The 20,366-nt window shown below is 36.8% G+C and overlaps 1 protein-coding gene across 2 annotated transcripts in view; it reads left to right on the top strand.

The window, feature by feature from the left end:
* ACOX3 (acyl-CoA oxidase 3, pristanoyl) overlaps positions 1 to 20,366 on the top strand; it is a 31,116-nt gene that overhangs the window by 659 nt on the left and 10,091 nt on the right. For both annotated transcript variants that reach the window (XM_021550774.3, XM_021550773.3), the window contains exons 2-12: positions 1,153 to 1,319; positions 2,728 to 2,961; positions 3,920 to 3,991; positions 4,722 to 4,811; positions 5,267 to 5,410; positions 6,266 to 6,354; positions 15,867 to 15,963; positions 16,333 to 16,515; positions 17,799 to 17,921; positions 19,494 to 19,614; positions 20,113 to 20,232. In XM_021550774.3, the coding sequence (XP_021406449.2) occupies positions 1,164 to 1,319; positions 2,728 to 2,961; positions 3,920 to 3,991; positions 4,722 to 4,811; positions 5,267 to 5,410; positions 6,266 to 6,354; positions 15,867 to 15,963; positions 16,333 to 16,515; positions 17,799 to 17,921; positions 19,494 to 19,614; positions 20,113 to 20,232 (1,429 nt within the window). In that variant the 5' untranslated portion in view covers positions 1,153 to 1,163. The remainder of the gene's footprint in view (positions 1 to 1,152; positions 1,320 to 2,727; positions 2,962 to 3,919; positions 3,992 to 4,721; positions 4,812 to 5,266; positions 5,411 to 6,265; positions 6,355 to 15,866; positions 15,964 to 16,332; positions 16,516 to 17,798; positions 17,922 to 19,493; positions 19,615 to 20,112; positions 20,233 to 20,366) is intronic.

The following is a 20,366-nucleotide window of genomic DNA, read 5'->3' on the forward strand; positions in this document are numbered from 1 at the left end:
TCCTTTGCCCTCATTATTTGTGACCTGTTTTTGGTGCCCGGCTATGAATTTGAATTACTAGCAGGAGCACTTGCCACGGAGAGAGGTTTCCAACTCGACATTTCACAGTGAAACTGCAGCAGTTCTTTGCAAAAATGAAAATAATGTGGTTTTTGCTTCCACCTTCACACACGTTTCAAAATTTCAGAGCAAGGCTGAAATTAACACTGAAGATATTCTTTAGGGCAGCCCATTGTTGCTTTCCTATTGCAGCCACCTGTTTTGATTTCTTAATTAGTTTTGAAACTGTTGACTTGGAGCCAAATTATATTAAAACATTGTATGAAGTCAGAGAATTTGTAATATATTTTAAGTACAGAATGCTATTTTATGAACTCTTAGGTTTTCTCATTTAGGTAATGTCACTGATTTGCAACCTTAATAAAGTTAGATGCAATAGCTGCACTATTACAATGTAATTTTTTTCTCTTTTTTGAGTGAAGAGGTGCCTGATTTTCCTATCCAACTGGTGCCTGAATTATCTATTTTCCAATTACAGGCATAGTATCTGTTTATTTGGCTGGAGGTTGAAACACTTTCTCTATGTCCTTTTTTTTTTTTTTTTTTAATTTTCTCTTTCCAATCCTGTTGCTCAGTACTAGAGCTGCATCTTCCTAGAAGTGATTTGTAAGTCACATGCAGAAATACGATCCCGCTGTTCCCCTCTACTATGTTTGTACTGTTCAGAACTAGAGCATGACCTCCATAAAAGGATAAGGTTGAAAGAAAAGAGAGGTATCAAGGTGATGAGGGGAAAAAATGGGATGGAAAAAGCAGACTACTGAAATAGTTCCTGTTTCATTATGTTCAGAGTCAATAGTGAGTCCTTGGCCAGCCCTGGGCCAGTAGTGTCCCTGCTTCATATTTAGCTCATATTTTAATAACAAAGCTGATGTAATTAATTTGCATTGGATCAAAGGCATTCTGTCTTACTTTGTATCAAGCCAGTTGAATTAGAAAAGGGAAGGGCAAGCTTTCAGTTGCCTCTGCAGTGCTGTACTCATACATTTAAACAAGTCCATGGATTTAATTAACACTTTAAATTTCTTTTTATAATTAAAAGACAGACATATGTGGTGCTTCAGTTTGTGTTTTACCTTTTCTTGTTTGCAGTTTAGCTAACAATGAATCAGAAAGAAATGACTGGCAACCAAAATTCATGGGATAATTTGCTAGCAGATTTTCCTAAAGGTCCGCTTTCCAGGTATCGTAAGAAAGCTTCCTTCAACTGGAAGGAGATGGCAGTATTCATAGATGGTGAAGATATCATCCAGCTGAAGGTAAACTTTGCAAGAATTGTAAACATGTTTTAATTGTGGAGATATCAGTAGAAGTAAGCATGTTTTTTTAAAGGGGGTCTTGTTAATAATACTCTGTAAATATGGAGCATGAAGAAATTTGATTTGCACAGCCAATTTTCAGAACTGCTGAACTTTTAAGTAATCTACTCTGCTGTCTCATAAGACTCATTTAATTACTGAACATCAGTAGAGGTACATTTCATAACTTGAGTGTTCATTTCAAACTGACAAATAAATATATTCTACCATATTTCTTTACTGTTTGCATTAAATCGTAGATCACATGGTTTTGCAAGGCACTTCTGCAGAGCTAAGTTCAAGCCACTGTCAAACAATATTTCTGTCTTACTTTGACCTAATTTCCTACAATGTTCTGTGCTTGCATTAATGCTTATGTGGCATTGCAATTGGAGATTAGCTAACCCTACCAAGAAGAGAGATTAACTGTAGCATAACTCTTATGCTGGTATCGACATTCATGACTTGGAGGTATAGGAGAAAGAACTATCTTTCTGAAGGTGGTGTAGATTTATATGGATTTAAGTAACCTTGAATCTTCAGCATAATTATAAAAATCCTAGCAGGTAGATCAGAGAAATCAAAAAGGCCGGGTTCTACATCTGACTGGTGTGTGTTAGAGCAGAGGAAAAAAAAAAAGTGTTCTGTGTCTGAAGGACTTTGAAAGTTGTGTGGGTATGAAGAGTTGTTTACTCAGAGAAAGAGAATGACTGGCTTTCAAAGGACAGCACAGGAAGTCTGGGTTTCTTCCCTTTTATGTGAAAGACAGTTAAGAAGATGTGGATATCTTGAAGACACAGGTCTGAGATTAAAAAAAAATGCTGTAATATATTACTTAATACAAAAAGGATCCGAATTACAACATTAAAAAATGCACATCACCACACTCATGGGCTGCTTATGATGGTTCCATTAAATGGAGCCTTTTTTTTACCTTCATCTGGAACAGAGCAGTTGTGGTAGCTTAATGGTTTTACCATGATGGCATATTTCTAACTGAATGTAAGCCCTGGAGTTGTACCTTTACCCTCAGTCTGAGGGACTTCTGCCCCTTAGATTCTGCCAGCAGCTTCATTTATTGAGATAGTGAAGCTGCTACACCAAACAAGTTTTGCCATACTGTTCATGTAGATCCAGAGTGAATCACTTAATTTAGTGAATCACTAAATATAAAATTTAGCTGCATGAGCTGTATATGTGACAGATAATTTAAATACATTTCCTAATTCTCTGGAATTTTTGCTTTTTAAGTTTATATCTTCCAGCAAACAATCATAGTTTGCGACCCAGTGTTATTCTAGAAGAAAGTTAATTGGTTTTGTTAATGCTTTTAGGTTAATATTCTCATGTCAGTTTTTTCCCCTCCAAGAACAGAATCTTCTCTGCTCTGGAAAATGATCCTCTCTTTGCACATCATCCTGGAGGAGATTTATGCCGTGAGAAATATCAGGAGCTGACCTTCCTGCGCTGTAAAAGGCTCTTTGAGTATGAATTTCTCATGCCGCAAGAGATTATGGAGCACCCGTTTAGGGTTTTTAATATGGCATTATTTCTAGGAATGTATGATTGTTCTCTATGTCTCCAGTTTTTCCTACATTGTGGTGTAAGTACAGTTCAAGGGCTATAGTGGTGTATGTTTGAATTTAACTTCTAGTACCATAATTCTGTTGCTTTATGCCTGTTTTATTAAAATTTGATCTTTTCCTCATCCTTTCTTTTCAAAAATAGTATTAACTGTTTAGAAGGGTCAGAGAGCTATGGGTAATTTTTGTTGTTAAACTCCTGTCTCCACTGGAATCCTACCTGGAAAGTAAAGGTGAAACAGTACAGACAGAGATACAGAAAACATTTTTGATGCTTTCTTTTGTTTACTCCTCTACCTTCTCTCTAGGGCAGCCGAAGAACTTGGTTGTTGGTGGCTGTGTGTTTGCTTAAGATTTGCAGGTGTCAGAAATTACCTGCTTGAGCCCCAGTGTCTTAATGAAAGGCATAATCCAAAAATTGCTCACTGACATCAGTGGTTGAATTCTGTTAATCAGTTGTTTCCCAGATGGGTCTCTCACAAAGAATGCTCAGCATAGCTGGTCAAATATTATCAGTTTAATTAATTAATTAATTGTTACTATTCACATAGCTGGGGAGCATCTAGGAGTTTTGTTGTGTGAATGTCCATGTAGCAAAACTGAAGGTAGCTTTCAAACCAGCATTCATGTTTGATCCTGAAGCAGCTACCTTCAGTTCCCAATTTGCAGTAAAATGAACTAAAATAGTCTTTAAGTTTTCCTTTGCTCAAGGACACTAAGGACATCACTAAGGACAAGTGGAAAGTATTTCTAAGCATCTGCAATGAAGGCTTGAAGAGCTGGGACAAGTTCAGTCATTTATGAAGGGGCCTTGACAAGATCAAATCCTGACTTACATCCCCCAGCTATAGTCTAATTATAGATTACTGTGCAGACCATTTTCCCTGGTGTCTTTACTGGACATCACTATTGAAAGTCACATGCAGTTTGTGCTTTTCATCACAGGGCACTGATTCATTAATTGTTTTGTTTCTACAGGTATTTGCAGGTCCAGTTATGAGTGCTTATGAGAGATTTGCACACATTTTGAAACAAACCTATAGGATGGAGGTAATTTTTTCTAGTAATTTGTGAGAAATGAGCACTATCAGAACTGTGTTTGCACTATTTGCAGTTTTGTGTTATTTCTGATCTCTTTACATACCTAGGTACTTCTAAATAGCAAAAGGAAAGACTATGGAGAAGAATCAAGCATTGAGCTCTAACTGTCCTCACTGCTAGCTCATAAACCACTTCCTGGATATGTTTTAGACTGTCCAAGTTAACATGCAGACAAAATTTGGGAACTTTTCGCAAAAGGCAATATAAATGACATTAAACCAGTTCAGACTCTATCCAGAGTCATTTAAGAGTATCCTGCTAGGATACTCTTAACCTTGACATGTTGCCATAAAAATGCCATTATAATACTATAAAATGGAAAATAATAATGTCTTAATGCCAAAGAAATACCACATGGAGTTCAGTGAGAACTCATGACCAAGTAATCTGCAGAATAATGCAGCCTGTCTGATACCGAAGGTGCCAATCCTAAACATTTTGTCCAGTCTAGGCCATGTGGGCAGCATTCACTGTTTGGCCAGAGCCTCTGATTTTGAGTGCACTTAAACTGAGCCTTGTGCTTCTTTTGTTGCTCTTTATCATTTCCTGTTTTGTTTGGTTGTTTGTTTTTTTGCCAAGTTACTCTCCACTAGCTGAATTTGAAATAATTTGAAAGTCTTGCAGTTTCAAGTAATGTAATAAAGTGGTCTTGAACTGTGCCCTCTCTCTCCTTATTTAGATTTTTGGATGTTTTGCTCTGACTGAACTCAGCCATGGAACTAATACCAAAGGCTTACGGACTACAGCCACATTTGATCCCAGCACTCAGGTTAGTCCTTGATGCACACTGTCAGCCAGGCTTCCTTTCCATGCAAAACTGTGTAAGAAGGAGTTGGTCCCTGCATAGGCTTCAACTCTCACAGCTGAAACAACTCTCTCAGTTCTTTACTTGAACTCGCAGCTCAGTTTAACCTAAGATCTAGGAAATGCTTCCCAGTCCATCAGTCTGCTTTTCTTTTTTATAACTCCTTAAATGAGCAATAAAAAAGCTGAGTTTCAGGCTTTACAATGAGGTCATGAGCTTTTTGAACTCTTAATTTTTTTCCTTACTAAATGTGTTCTCTCCAAAGTCGAACACAATAAGAGAGATCTCAGGTGCTGGAATGCAGAAAATCCTGGCATTTAATGAATGTTTTCAGAACATTGCAAGGGTGATGAAAAAAAAATCAGCTGCGACCTGATTTTTATTATTTATATAATTTTCTTTTTCTTTCCTGACTACAGGAATTTGTTATCAATACGCCTGACTTTGAAGCTGCAAAGTTCTGGATTGGTAATATGGGGAAACATGCCACACATGCAGTTTTATATGCCCAGCTCTATACTCCTGATGGACAGTGCCAAGGATTACATTCCTTTATTGTACAGGTAGGGTAGAAATATTGTTTATAATTTTATTCTTTTGGGGAAGAGCGAGTTCAAATGAAAGACTTTGTTATGCTGTTATTTATACCTGACCAGCAGATGCTTTATTTAATACCTTCAAAATTTATTTGAGTTGTAACCAGGATACTTCTTTCAAATGTTCATTGGTTTTATGAAGGTTGTAGAGCTGGTTTTATACTGTCAGTTTTCTGCAAAAACTTTGGCTAATACAAAAGAGCTGTAAAGTCTCCAGATGACCATGCTACTTATATAGTTAGAACTCATCTGTGTCATATGAAGTGCTGAAAGTCTTGCAGGGGAGTTAAGATATTTATGTCTGCCAATGCTTCAGGCTGATCTGCATGAAATCTGAAAACTTCTACCACAGAAATCATTTTATAAAATTAAAGGCATCAGAAAATATGCCTTTGTGCAATAGAAAAATGTAGTAAAATGGACTAGACTAATTGCAGACTGAACAAAGTGAATTACAGAATTGTAATATCTCAAAGCTGATTGTTACATAAAAATTTCATTGGTTTCTGCTTTGTCTGTGTACGCCTGAAGGAGGTTTCAGTGCTCGTCTGATGAGAGCAGTCATCAGTGTTAAGGGATATTTAAAACAGTCATGTAATTAGTGTCATCTTCCAAAGTAATTTTCATTAAAGTATCCATGTCCTGAATGAGAGGATACGTAAGTACAAGTTATATGCAGGATTATGTTCTTGAAAAAAACCAGAGAGGTCTCTTTATCATTAATTACAGGGTACCAGTTGGGAATATTTTCAACCTTTGAAAAATTCAGGCATTAACTTCCATTGCTCTATTACTGAAATGTTTTGTTTCACTTCTATACAGATTCGAGATACAAAAACTCTCCTACCAATGCCAGGTGTGATGGTGGGTGACATAGGAGAGAAACTTGGGCTGAATGGGTATGATAATGGGTAAGTCAATACATTTGAAAGAGAAAACATTCTGGTTATATCATAATGTAGTGGTGCAAAGATCCCCCTGTATCTGTTCTGTCCCTTACTCATTAGGTGTTCACTAGTGGTTTAAAATTGTTGATACTTCTAAAGAAAAAACTCCAGACTGAAAGATCTTGATTTTCAGTATTTTCTGTCTGAATAAACAGCCTTTCAGCCTTTCTAACTCTTTAAAATGTGAAGTGTTCCTGGTATTCTGTGAATATCCCCAGGCAGTCTTGCAGTTACAGACTCTTCAACAATAATAATGGAAAAAAAATCTAGTAAGTTCTGAGTAAAGAACTTTATCAGCTTCTGCACCAATCTGGATGTAAGACTTTAATTATTTTTTTTTTGTTGATTTCCAGCTCACAGGAAGGCTAGTGGTGGTCCCCAGACAAGGTTTATTTTCAGTAAAGATTAAGATAAATGAGACTGAAGAGAAACATTATGTATCTTGTTTAAACCATGGGATTTCTAGACTGCAGCCAGGAAAGAGAAGGCTAGTTATTTTCTTCTGTATTGTGAGTGTACAGTTGAAATGGAAAAAGTACCTGGCTCCATTTCTTAGTCATGGATTCCAAGGGCCTTTCTGTGTCTGCTTTACTAACCAGAGGTGTCTGATGGGGAGGAAACAGGTAGATTTCTGCATTAAAACAGTCATTATGTAAAATTATTTAAATCCTGGGATTAATTACGTAGTTCCCTATAAAGACATAAACTTTAAATGGTAAAGAAGGGTTTCACTTCCTTATGCCTCAAATTTACTTATTTCTGTTGATTCAGTTTACACATTTATGTGTTGTCCTTCAAAACAGGCCATTGCAGTAAAAACAGTATAGGTATTTTAAAGTGTCCTGGTTTAAAATATTAAACATAGTATAGACATCTTAAAGTATCCTGGTTTCAAATATTATGACTTTGGCTGTCTTTCCAGAAGGTTGTACGAATTTTACGGTTATTTAGTTCATTCTCATTGATTCTCTGTTTCCTGAAGACACAGAATAAATAAATTTAAAAAATCTGAAACAAACCAAAGTTAATTTATAGAGGAGAACTGCGAGAAAGACTTGGAAAAGAGGGATGTTTAAGTTTGGTGGGTGCTTTCTCCTGCTTCTGCATTACAGACTAGTAGCCACCAGATGGCATAGCAGCATGGGCCTGAGTAATCTAAATGTTAGTCAACTTCATGTTTCTATAAAAATATTTAAATTCTGCTGTTCATTCTTATATTGCAGTATAGATTTATGTGCAAAACGGGGATGAAGAATATGCTTGTTATGTGACTTTAAAATGTACATAATTTTAAATCAATTTCTCCATTATCTACTGGAAAAAAATAGAGTATTTCTTAAAATATTGGTAATAACTGAATAATTTGAAATTATCATTCGTAAAATGCTCTTTGAGATACCAGTTACTTCCTATCTTAATGTCATATGGAGTCCCTTATCTTAGTTGACATCATATATCATTTAAAGCAGTCATAGGGCATTTCTGTTTGTTTTGTATATGTTGTTTTTTAAAAATTATTATTATGTTCAAGCAGTAGTGCCCAAAGAGCTCCAGTCATGGATCTAGATCTCTTAAGTATTCATCAAGACAGTCCCTGCATTAGAAACCTTAAGATAGCACTTGCAGATGAAGAGAGAAGTATGAGGAAGTCCAAGGTTACCCATAGATACCCCTCATTTAGCTAAATACTCCGGGGGCCTGAGTTCCTGAACTACTTTAGCTAGGTTGTTTTTGTTTTTTGGAGAGGTCTAAGATTGGAGGCAGGCCAACACTGTTCTCAAGAACCAGGGAACCAAGTTTTGTTCTGCAACCTTCCTGCTCACACTGAGATGTCAGAAGCATCAGGGCTTGGAGATGTTGGCTCTCAGAGGTACATGAAGGTCTGGATGGGGACTGGAGAGGAAGTTCTGCGTTTGTTTGCAGAGACAACAAGCCATGCCACCCTGGAAAATGGACTCTTGGTTGCATGATCTGCAAAATGCCAGGATCCACAGGGAGACATTTCACCAGATACGGCCCTGTCAAGGTGTTCTCCGTGGCCATTTAGCAATCTTACATCCTCCTTTATCCCAAAGAAAGCACAGATTTGTGTTAGTCTCCACTACTGTCAGCTTTTTTTGAATGTGTATGTGAAGTCTGGTTCAACTACCTTGGACATTTAGTAAATCAGGTCTATTTCCATGTAGTTACACTCAGGATATGTGGTCACGTTGGGGATCAGAGTCTGACATCTATGACAGAGATATTTGATTTTGTTCCTGTGCTAATAATTTTCAATATGGATAGAGAGAGTTAAGTTCCTGAACAACAATGAAGGTCATGGGGAAGAAATTCCAGAGCCTCTAGAAAATGCTATTGATTTATGCTATGTAAGAAAACAGAATAGTTGATTATAGTTGTCCATTCCGGCTTTGAAAAAGAATTAATCTTTTGGGTTGTTTGGCTGAAAGCTGGTTTCCTGCTGATGCAGAGTGTAATGTTTTTAGTAAAAGAAAGAATTTCAGAACTAATGTGGGAATTTTTGCAGTGTAAATCTATTTCTAAAATTATCTTTCTAAGTAATTCTCATAGTTTCATAATTTGAAAGTCCAAAAATCACATGGTGCTTTGAGGTTTTTGTAACTTTAGCTGCCCTGACAAAAAAAAGACAAAATCACTGTAAAATATTTTAAAACAGTTTTCTTTCTCTAGGAAATTTACAATAATTTGTGTAATCACTGCATAAAGGGGTAAAAATAGAAGTCTGATTTTTGTCTTATGGGGAGTTTAGACTGGGTTTGTGTTTTGTTACTGAAATTAAATCAGACTGCCACCAGGGGATGCAAATGCTTCAGCCTTTAGTTTATAATATTAAAATGTCCACCTGTTGCTGGTGCTCTGGGAGTCTTTGAAATATGCTGCTCACTGAGGACCCAAAATGGTAGTAGCTGAGGAAAAAAAAAACTGCTGGAAAGATCCCTAAGTATTTGGGATTTCAGGGGCTTTTCAGTAAAATGTGTGGCAGTCATAAGGAGTAGGAGGGTGATGCATATATAAAGCAAGAGCTGGGCTATATGTTATTGTGCATTTCTGTCTCCTTCCTTTGGTGTGGGGCTTTTTTTTTTGCGGGGGGGGGGAGGTGGGAAAGAATGTACCTTAGCTACTGGAGCATTGCCCAAATTACTCATTACTTCAGTAAGCATCAGTAAATGATTGACACTGAATTTGATGGTGAACCAGTTCCAAGTCCAGTTGTAACAAACAGCAAATTTCTGCTTTACCCTCTCCAGAGATGGAAATGATGCCCAACTGAATCTGCATGGGTAAGAGTGAAAGTCAGTTATAATTGTATTTCTGAAGTGGTGCTTACCATGCCTGTCTTTGTAAAACATCTTCTTAGCTCATTTGGCTCTGTCCAATACAGTTTGAGCAGAAAAAACCCTTTGTGGGGGAAGAACTAGAGAAATGAAACTGTCATTTTACCTTAAGCCTTTGTAGGGGAGGAAAGAGTCTTTCTGGAGGAAGAATTGTTAACTGGATCTAATGATAATTCTGGATGTGGGAAAACTGGTGGTGTTTATTAGCTGGTTAACAACCTTTCATATAAAATTAAAATGTAGTCAATCTTTGCACACATACAACACACTAAGCTGTTCAGCATGTTCTTTAGCAATCAGTGAGGCCAGATTCAGTGTTCTGGATAGTGAAAACAGAATAAAATCCCCAAGAACAAATGGGTAAAGGGGATTTATTGGACAGAAAAGCAATAAATTGTGTAAAAGGATCCCTTCTGGAAAGAGACTACTCAGAAAGCCCTCAGTATAATTCCTTGTATATTGACAAAAATGGGATAAATCACATGACTTCCAAGACTTTACAAATTGCACTTAAATGGTTAATTCATACTTTGTTTCTTCATTACTATTTCAGCATCACTGCCAATAATACATTATGATGTTGCTTTTGCTAGTTTAAGGACAGAACAATCAGTATAGTCCTTTTTTTCTTCTACTATTTATCCTCTTAATGCTCATTTAGATTTTTCAACTGTTGCAGTTATTTCACTAGGAAGATAGGAGCTATAATACATAGTTGAAGCCTAAATAGTCTTTGGAACTTCATCTTTCAATCTGAAATAGTAGTTCAGTGAAGATAATATCCATGATCAACTTCTTTGGTTATTTGCTTCTACTCCCACACTGTATTTTTCTTTCTGCTGTGATGAACATTTATGTTGCTTTAGGGGAACTGGAACTGCCTGAAAACCTTACCAATTTTTGTAGTCTTCAGTCAGATAATTTGTCAGGTCTGGTTCACTGCAAGCCCTTAGGAGTGGCTGTTTTGGTACAGGAAAAAGAACAGAGATGTAAGAAATCAAATCTAAAAATCAATCCTGCTTCCCAAATAAAAAAGCTTGGGCTTGTTTAATATTTTTAATTGACTTACAGCCTCTGACCTAAGTTTCAAACAATTGTAATAGCCATACCAATGAAGTGGCTGTAGAAGAAAAAATAATGTTAAAATGCCTGTGCCTGTATTTATGTTATCTGAATACACTATGAACACTTTAGTCCTTGTGAAAAGTGCCACTTCCACAATTAAAACCAGGTATGTTGCAAACACATCTTGCATGTTTACAGTTTAAGTTAAAGCCATGCTTTTTGCAGCAGAATCATTGATACTTCCCTGCTTTGCCCTCCTCATGCAGTTTCTGCAGTCAGTGTTGGACACTATGTGGGTACATAGAGTGCTGCAGGTGTTACTAGGCTGTGGTCACATTGCTGCAGAGTGCTGCCTTATCCCCTCATTTTTGTCATGTTCATGTGCCTTAAGATTCTATAGCAATAGCTACTTCACACTGAAAGGCACTTGATGTGGCTGAAAATGGGGAAAGGTAGATTTAAATCTGGTTGCACATTTGTTTTTTGATGCACAAGAAATACAGCCTCATCTGCAGTGAAGTTCAACCAACCATTTTTGTTCCTTAGCAGAGCTCTGCCAGCTCTTGCTAGCTGCAGGAGTCTGCACATACAGAGCTCCTCACAACACTAGCACTTGGACTGTAAGAATTTTAGTGTGAGTAGGTCTTTGTGTGCCTGTGAAGTCCTTTAGGTTAGGATTAGAAGGCCTATAAACTGCTATGCTGTTTTATTGTTTATTGAGCATTACTATCCAGAATTGCGTTCTTAGATTAGAGCCTTGATTGTAGAAACTAAAGCTAAAATACTGCCATGCAGTTTTCCTCAGTTTCACTATAAGAGTAACTGTTTTCATCTCTAACTTTCTGAGTGTCAGTCTAGAATATGTGAGTTTTCTTTCCTTCTGCAAGTTTTTCATCAAACCTCTGAAATGTTATTCTTCCCAAGGTTTACTGTATCCCATAAACAGCCCTGATATTGATTGACTCACAGCCTTCCAATACCATTCACCTGCTTTCTGTCTCTGGCTGGAAGTCTGGCATTAGAGATGATTGCACCATCTCTAATGTAGTCAGTAACAAAAGCTGGCAGAAAAGGCATTTTAGTATGTCTGAAGTTCACCAAAGCATGTTTGAGCTATTTGTACTATAGGTAACAGTTTATTACTTTAGTACTGGCAAAAGGAGCTCGTAGCTTTTCCAGCTGCTTCTCTTTTATCAGCATTACTGCACACCAGATGAATACTGTTGCATGATTTAAAGGCAGTGAGATTAACTTAGTTTGAAATGTTCCCTAGCCAACTGGCCAAAGAACCCAAACAAGAATGCTACTATTGGAATGGCACTTTGCTCAGTTGCTCTTGGTAGAAATCTATGTGATACAGGTTTTTTTTATCTGTGGTAAAAAATGTGTCTACATGATGCAAAATTGCACATTGCTGTAGAGCTGTCTGATATCTATTTAAAGTGACAGCTGTCTGTCTGTCTTGCTGAGAGTCTTAATCTCAGTCACACTATCTGCTGTGCTGAAGAGGCCCTAAGTAGGGCAGCTTTCGAATCTCTGGTCTTGTCATCACTGTGTGAAATTTAGCCATTTTCCAAACTTGCTGGTACATGATATCCCCATGACTGTGTGTACAGTTCCGTTATTGTAAGATATTTCTTCAATTCTTTAAGGAGATTTTTCCCCTAAATGCGTTGACAGATGTGGGCCACGTCTATGATTTCTAGGCTTATAACCATTAAAAACGTGATCATTGACTTCATTAAATCTTACTATTTATTTTTAATATGTTCCAATACCAAGTTCCAATTGGCCAGTATGTCTGACAATTCCCAATAGCAAAGTTCTTGGAGAAGGAGTATAACAGCAGTTGGCAGCAATCTCACAAGGTCGCTTAACCCACCAGTCCTGTGAGGTTCTTATTTTATTTTTGACACTTGTGCTTGTAGGCAAAATATCTTATTTCTTTACACATGGAAATTTTCTGTTGAATTTTTAATTGCTAGTTCTGCTGCTGTGCTTTGCTTCTGAAGCCTTTACCATCTGATATGCATATCCACATATCTTTACATAATATAACTGTAATGGATAATGTCAAGGGAAAAAAAAATCTAAACTTTAAAAACCTGTTACTTGAATTCATTTTAATTTTAAGAAAATAGGCTATCATAAAATGATAGGAAATTCAGTATTCTGGTTCACTAGCTGTAAAAGAAGTTATTGAAGAAGGGTGTGCTTGTACTTTTTAATCATAATAATTTTAGGTCATCTTTTATGTGGTACAGAATTAGCTTTCTTATATTTGTGTCAGATTATAGTATAACTTTCTTGAAGGTTTTTCACTCTTTACAACAGGAGACTTCCCTTAGATTTAACTGTTTGGGATTGTATTACAGCAAGTGAAAGTGGATAAAATTGTTTAGCTCATTTTGGGAGCTGTTTTGTTCTGCACACATCTGTCACATGTACGTTTTGAGTAGGCTTGAAATTTCTTAAAGTAGGCAATTGCTATATAGGTTTATAAAGTAGCAGCTCTCAATTTGCTTTTTATGAACACTTGAGTTTCAAGCACAGGTCAATATAAAAAAATTTCTACAACTGCACAACCTTGCTCAGTGAATTGAACTAATCACTACAGTGTAAAGCAAAACACATAACAGAGGATAATTTGCCATTTTATTCATTGTCATTGTCTCCCAGGTAACAAATGATAGAACAAAAGGAAGTGTCCTCAAGTTGTACCAGGCGAGGTTTAGGTTAGATACTGGGAAAAATTTATTCACTGGGAGAGTGTTAAGGCATTGAGACAGGCTCAGGGAAAAGGGGTGGAGTCGTCATCCCTGGAAGAGTTCAGATGTGTGGATGTCACACCTGGGGACGTGGTTTAGTGGCGAACATGGTGCTGCTGGGGTAGTGGTTGGACTCTGATATTGGAGGTGTTTTCCAGCCTAATGACTATGAATGTTGCCATGAAATCTTACCATTCATCTCACATGAAGCTAAGCATGTTCCAGATAGATATTTGCAGAGAGAAAGCCTAAGAACTGGAGCTCTTTGGAATATGGTCCTAAATGTGCTCCAAAGATTGTATCATCTCCCTGTTAGGTCAACTCTTCCTTTAGTCTGTCTTATAATTCCAGTATTTATCACCCATTTAATAGCTTTTTAATATTTTATTGCTTCCTCCCATGCATCCCTTCCTTCTTGGGAGGAATCATAAATGTCTGTGGAGCTCTCTTATTTTCATCACTCTGATTTTTTCTTAAAATTTTCATTTGCCCTAATTGCTTGTAAAAAATGTCATTGATAAGCTGTTATTGTGCTGTCAGGACAATATTCTTTAGTAATTAGTATCTGCTTCACTGTTTGAGTGTATTTGTAGCTTCCTGCCTTATGCTTGCATTGTAAGGTTCTAGGAGGAAGCACCTTCTTGGAATTCTGTGGATGGACAGCAACTGTGAAAAAAGAGTGTAAACTAGAAAACTAAACCTTGCCACATACACTCTCCTGTAATTAAAGTAGTAAGTAATAATAATTTAAAAGCTCAAGTTCTTTCTAAGGTTCATGCAGTTGCTTAAAAATATCAATTGTTGTACAGTTTTAGTTGTGATTCTGTTTGGGATATAGGGAGCAGAAAATAGGAATTTAGCCAAAAGATTTTTCTAGAAAAAGGTTTTTTATTTTCAGTGATATTAAAAAATATTAATGTAGATGGAAATCAGATTTTTGGAAAATCTGAATTTGCTTCTATTACTAAGTAGTTTGGTCTCACTGAAATTGGCATTTAACAAAGCACTTACTGGAGCTGTTGAGGCAGCTGGTTCTTGGTTGGGATAGTATGCCTTTCTCCATGTCTAAGTCCGAAAATACTGTGTATCTCTAAGGCTGAATAAATTCACTACTCAGATATGTTTCCTTGGAAACAACTCATAATTTAAAAGCACATGCAGCAATGCAGCCCTTATGTAATTTATTAATGTGAAAGACCTGGCTCTCGTGAGCCATATTAAATAGATCAGCCTTTATTGGCAGGAAAAAGGAATTTTCTTTGATTACAAATACAGCTTTTCAAGTGCTATTAGATAGTGAGATATTTGTGAGTGGGGTTGATAATGCTGTTTTTGTGCCAAATTGTGCTGCCCATTTGGGTGAGAAGGTTCAATCACTTTCTTCTTGAAAAATATGATTACTCAGGACATTCTCCCTGTCTTAAGAACTTCCCTCTTTATTGCTGCTGGAGTGCTGCAGTTTAGAATGGGTTGTCCTGCTCTTCCTTTTCTAAGATGCCACATTTCAAGGAATAGAATTTTTAATTCGAGTTTAAACAAAGAAAAATTTTCCTTTCAGTTCCTTCTCAGGGCACTATTTCAGCTATGTCCTTGTTTGTATTGCAGTAGAATGAGTGATCCTCACAGATCTTTATTTTAGACTCATAAAAATATATAGTGTCTCTATTCCAAAGCAGTCTCCAGTCTGGACTAAACAACACCTCAGTTAAGAATACAGTTCTGCAGAATTGTTTGAGGCAGGGAATTATTTGGAATGAGAATGGCCCAGGCCTGTTCTAGGCAGCAGAAGGAAGTTGTTCATCTTCCCAAGCTTTTTGACTGCTGATATTCCAACCAGTCATGCAGACTGAGAATTCAGGTCAGCTTTCTGAGGTGTCAGTGAAAGTACCTGTGTGCAAGGTCTCTAATAAGTAACTTTACTGGTTTCATTCCTCAACCAGAATACATTGCTCATCCTTCCATTCTTTTTTACTTCTTTCCTTACAAAGCTGCTAAAATTGACTAGAGTCAATTAAGTGGGTTTTTTTGTTGTTTTGTAAGCATCATCTTAAAAAAAAAAATCAGAAGAGTTATAACAATTAATTTCTCTTCTTGAATTTATTGTACTGCTCTTTGTCTGAAAGTCTTTGTTGTCTCAGGCATACTTGCCTAAAATTGCCTATCTGGTCTGATGGGCTCTGTTTTCAGTTCACTGACATGCTTGAGAGACTTTTGCAATCCATTCTTTCTTGTGACCTTTTTTCTGTAATATAAACACCTCAGACTGTTTGCGTATTTGTTTCAACAGATTTGCCATGTTCCACAACGTCAGGATACCAAAAGAAAACATTCTGAATATAGCTGGAGATGTCACAGCTGAGGGGAAGTACTCAAGTTCTATCAAGGTATGAAACAAGGGTTTGTTTTAATAAATATACAAAGGTATAAGTAGGTTGAGAGGCAGAGCAATGGGTCTCTTATGTCAAGAAGTCAGGATACCTAACTTAAGAACGCTGTTGGCAGTTTCACATGAGATACGAATATTGGTTTTTTATTTGCATTTCGGAGATGTCTCAGCTCACTGATCCCAAAGAGTTTAGAGTTTGGCTATGCTCAGGCAAGACTATTCTGAGTCTCACCTGAATGCCTCATTTGAATGAGTCAAGAGACAGAATTGGCAAAACTGCTTCTGATCATGCTACCAAGTTGCATCTTTGTGGGGGTAAAATGAAATGTTAGCCTCAGCATTCATTTTGTGCCTTCTATTCATTCAGGAGGTTAAAGAACGTTTTGGTGCAGCTCTGGGATCCTTGTCCACTGGCAGAATTACAATCACAGGACTTTGCACAGCCAACTTAAAGCTTGCCTTGACAATAGCCATTCGCTTCTCAGCAGCTCGCTGTCAGTTTGGACCAACTGAGGATGAAGAAATACCTGTCCTTGAATACCAAACACAGGTAAATACTTTGGAATTCAATCTACAGACTTCAGTATAATGAAACTCACATTCAGAGCTACTGCAGATCACACTAAGGAATCTGAAGTTAATGAAATTAAAGTTGTCTGTGTCACCTGAAGCATAATTCTAGTACAGCTGTGGGGGTTCATTCCAGCTCAAAACCTTCTCCTGACATGACCAGGCTTTTAAAGTAAGTTCTTAGAATAGCAAAACCAAAAAAATTCATGTTTCTCTGAAGTATCTAGAAATGTTTGTCTTCTAAAATAGTAACCTTTTAAGCAAAAGACTGTCTTACATGCACATGTGAAAGTGCTGCAGTTTTAGAAAGTAGCATTTGTTTCAAAATATCACTGCTTCTTTTGTTGCTACGCCAAGTTTCTCATTTGTAGCCTGTATGTTTTAAAAGTATAGAACTCAATGACATTCACTGTGGAGAAGTCTCAGGCTAATACTGATTTAAGAGAATTATAACCAAGGTTTACCTGTAGTTTATGCAGATGAAAAACACTTTTTGCTCTGAAAAAATAGAAAAACTGCATATAGAATAACTGGGAAAAGGGGAAAATTCAGATTTGCTGAACAACAAGGGTTATTATATAAGGAGTGCTGAAAACAAGCCTGCCCAGTTGGTCCTTGCAGTGTGGGTGCCTTTTTCTATGTTGACACTTACCTTGGAATGTTTAAAGACTTAATGAGCTTCTACAGACTGGTAGAAGATGCCTTCCTTCCACCATTTCTGAATAAGGCAGGGTCTGCTTTCCACTATTCGAGACTCTCAGTTGTTCCCAGTTTTTGCTTGTTCTGTAGGTTCTGCTTGCTGAAACTCTCATTCCCGTCTTCCTTTACCACAAAGACTTTCAAGCAGTTTTTCTTTTTCTTTGTGAGACCCATGGAATGGTTACAACTTCTGTCATGTTTGTACTGAAGAAACGTATGAATCATGACTGACCCTGGCATGCCAGACATTTTATAAACACATGGCAAAAATATGTCTTAAGTCCCCAAAGCTTTAGTGAACCTTTTCCCTGGTTTAACAGAATACTTATCATAAATTCATGAAATGTGAGAACTAAAACAATATAACCATAACTTGTATAAAGAGAACAATAACCACCTATAACATAACTAAATGTAATTAAATTATATTATAGGTGGGTTTTGTTCTCTTCTCCATTAAGTAGTTTTCCATTTGAACACAGTAAAAATAAGTTGGTTCGATAGAATAACATTAAAAACATATATTAATTTGTAATCAAATCAATTTAATTCTTTTCTTTCCAGCAATGGCGTCTTTTACCTTATCTGGCTGCTGCATATGCCTTAGATTATTTCTCAAAGTCCCTGTTTGGGAACTTTTTAGAGTTTTATGCAGGTGTTTTGACAAAGCAAAGGAGTCAGAGACAGGTGAGATGTTTGCATATTTCCTCTTCACTGAGTTCTTACTGTAATAAACTGTAAACTGTTAAATGGAAGACCTATTTAGAAGTCTTAGGCTCTCTTATGATCAAGAATGATAGAGCAATGTCTCAGAAATATGGGGTATGCAAAGTACTGATTGAAGTTGCATTTAGAGAAAAGCATTCAGATTAGTTTTGATGGAGTGATTAACATTTTATTGGTTTTTGTAGGATTGAAGGTTATGTTCTCTTGCAGAATTTTTATCATAAATATATTATGATGGTGTAAATTCAGCTTATAACTGTTATAAATTATTCTACAGGGAGCATATATCAAAGATTTTCTGAAAATACACTAATCTTAAGTCCTGCACAGACTCTCTCAGTCTGACTTGAGCTTGGAATTCACGTTCATGCATTAAAATAAATATTTTTATCAAAAAAAGTTGACTTTTGAGCCTTAATGCTGAATTTTTCATTCAGAATCAGCCCACTGGAATTTATCCCTTAAAAGAGGAAATCTGTCAGCCTCTGTGGAAGGACTGATTCTTAATCAAACTAACTGCAGTATTGGGTTTTTACAGCATATAAATTTTATTTTTTTTACAATTTTTGGCAATAAAAAAAATTGTAAGGCCTACATATTGGGTGTTTATTGCTCAGGTCTTACTTAAGTCCTCAGGGTTTTTTCAGCTAAAGTAAAGCTCAGAAAATAATTTGTACTAATGGGGGGTGTTTTAATTTCTCCTCTTTGCACAAAACAAAGAAGAATCTGTTTGATTCAGGTTTGATATCAGGTTTTTGCCTGATACTTCATCTCTGGAGGTCTGCAGTGCAGTCACTAATCTTAGGGGAAACAGTGGCTATCAGGAAAAAATCATGATCAGAAAGAATCTCATTGTTGAAAACTTGAAGAATGTAATCCTTATGGATTCTTTTTGTTCTACAGGAGATCTTAACACCAATCAGGGAGGTGCTTTTAAACAAGATTTGGTTTTATCAAGCCCCTATCTCCAGAAACCAGAATTCCAAATGAACTTTCAAAGGAAGGTCGACAGAGTTAGTGTAAATGCAGGCTGCTATGATTCTCTGGAGTGTCTGAGGGTGTACATAAAAATTCTCCTGCTCTTTGCAAAACTGATGCTTAAAAGATCAGTGAAAACTCTGTTAGGCAATAAATATTATAAATATCATATTGCTGGCTGGGGAGAGAGATACTGCTTATGTTACAGAGGGAATGGAAGCTTTTTCTGGACAGGCCACCCTCAACCTCCTGCTTCTCCATTTTTGGGAGGGAAAGTTTGGCAGGTGGTGAATTAACTCAGTGCTGTGCCAGCTGGTACAGCTGAGCAAAGATACACCCACGTGCCCATTACCTGACAGAAATTATTGCTGTCTCATATAGGAAAGTTGGTGCTGAAGGTTCCTCACTTGTCACAGAATTTTTCTGTGGCACCAAAAAATCTGCTTTGTATTGCCAGTTACTGTTCATTATAAAGCAGTTATCTATGGCTTTAGCTGGTCACCAGCTTAATTTCTATAAAAGTTATTCCTCATTAATAATTTGTTTTTCATAAAGGCTGATTTGGGACGTGAGATTCATGCTTTATCTGCTGCCAGCAAACCTCTGGCATCTTGGACTGCTCAGCAGGCAGCCCAGGAGTGCCGAGAAGCTTGTGGAGGGCATGGATACCTTGCCAGTAAGTTAAAGACACTACATGCACTGATCAAAAACGGAATGGTTATTTTGATGTGTTCTTTGACTGCTGTTGTGCTATGATTTCTGAATTTTAGCAATGCGTTTAGAGGGTATTTTATCCTCTTATCCATATTTTTAAATTTTATTTCATACCTGAAGTCATAAAAAAACCTAACTAAACCAGTATAGGATCTGCACCAGCATTTGGACAGACTGCAAGTAATTCAGTACAAGTACAAGTAATTCAGTCTCAGTTTGAAATATGAAGATGCAGACTTTTTAGATGAAAATTTCTCTTGTCAGTTTAATGCCACACTTTTCTAAAATCTTTATTGTACAAGGTAATCGGTGAATTTTCAAGGTCATCTGTTTGTAACAGTAGTTTTACATACAGGAATAGACAGTTCTCCTGCATTTTGTCCCAGAATAATTATATAATCTCTCTTAGCTTCTACTAATATGTTGCAGTATATTAAACCATGCCCTTGTTCTTCTTAAGTGAATCGTCTGGGTGAAATCCGAAATGACAATGATCCAAACTGCACATATGAGGGAGATAACAACGTCCTGCTTCAGCAAACCAGCAACTACTTAATGAGCTGGATGAATTGCATAAGAGGTATGTTTTCATTGTGGAATCTTACTGGACCAAACAGTGTGTAGCTAATGGAATTAGGAGCTAATTTCATACTGAAAGCAATTGACAGTCATTTAATAATTTTTTGGAGCATAAATAATGTGCTTCAGACTGTC

This window comes from Lonchura striata, chromosome 4 (assembly GCF_046129695.1).
Source record: "Lonchura striata isolate bLonStr1 chromosome 4, bLonStr1.mat, whole genome shotgun sequence".
In the NCBI taxonomy this organism is placed as follows: Eukaryota; Metazoa; Chordata; class Aves; order Passeriformes; family Estrildidae; genus Lonchura; species Lonchura striata.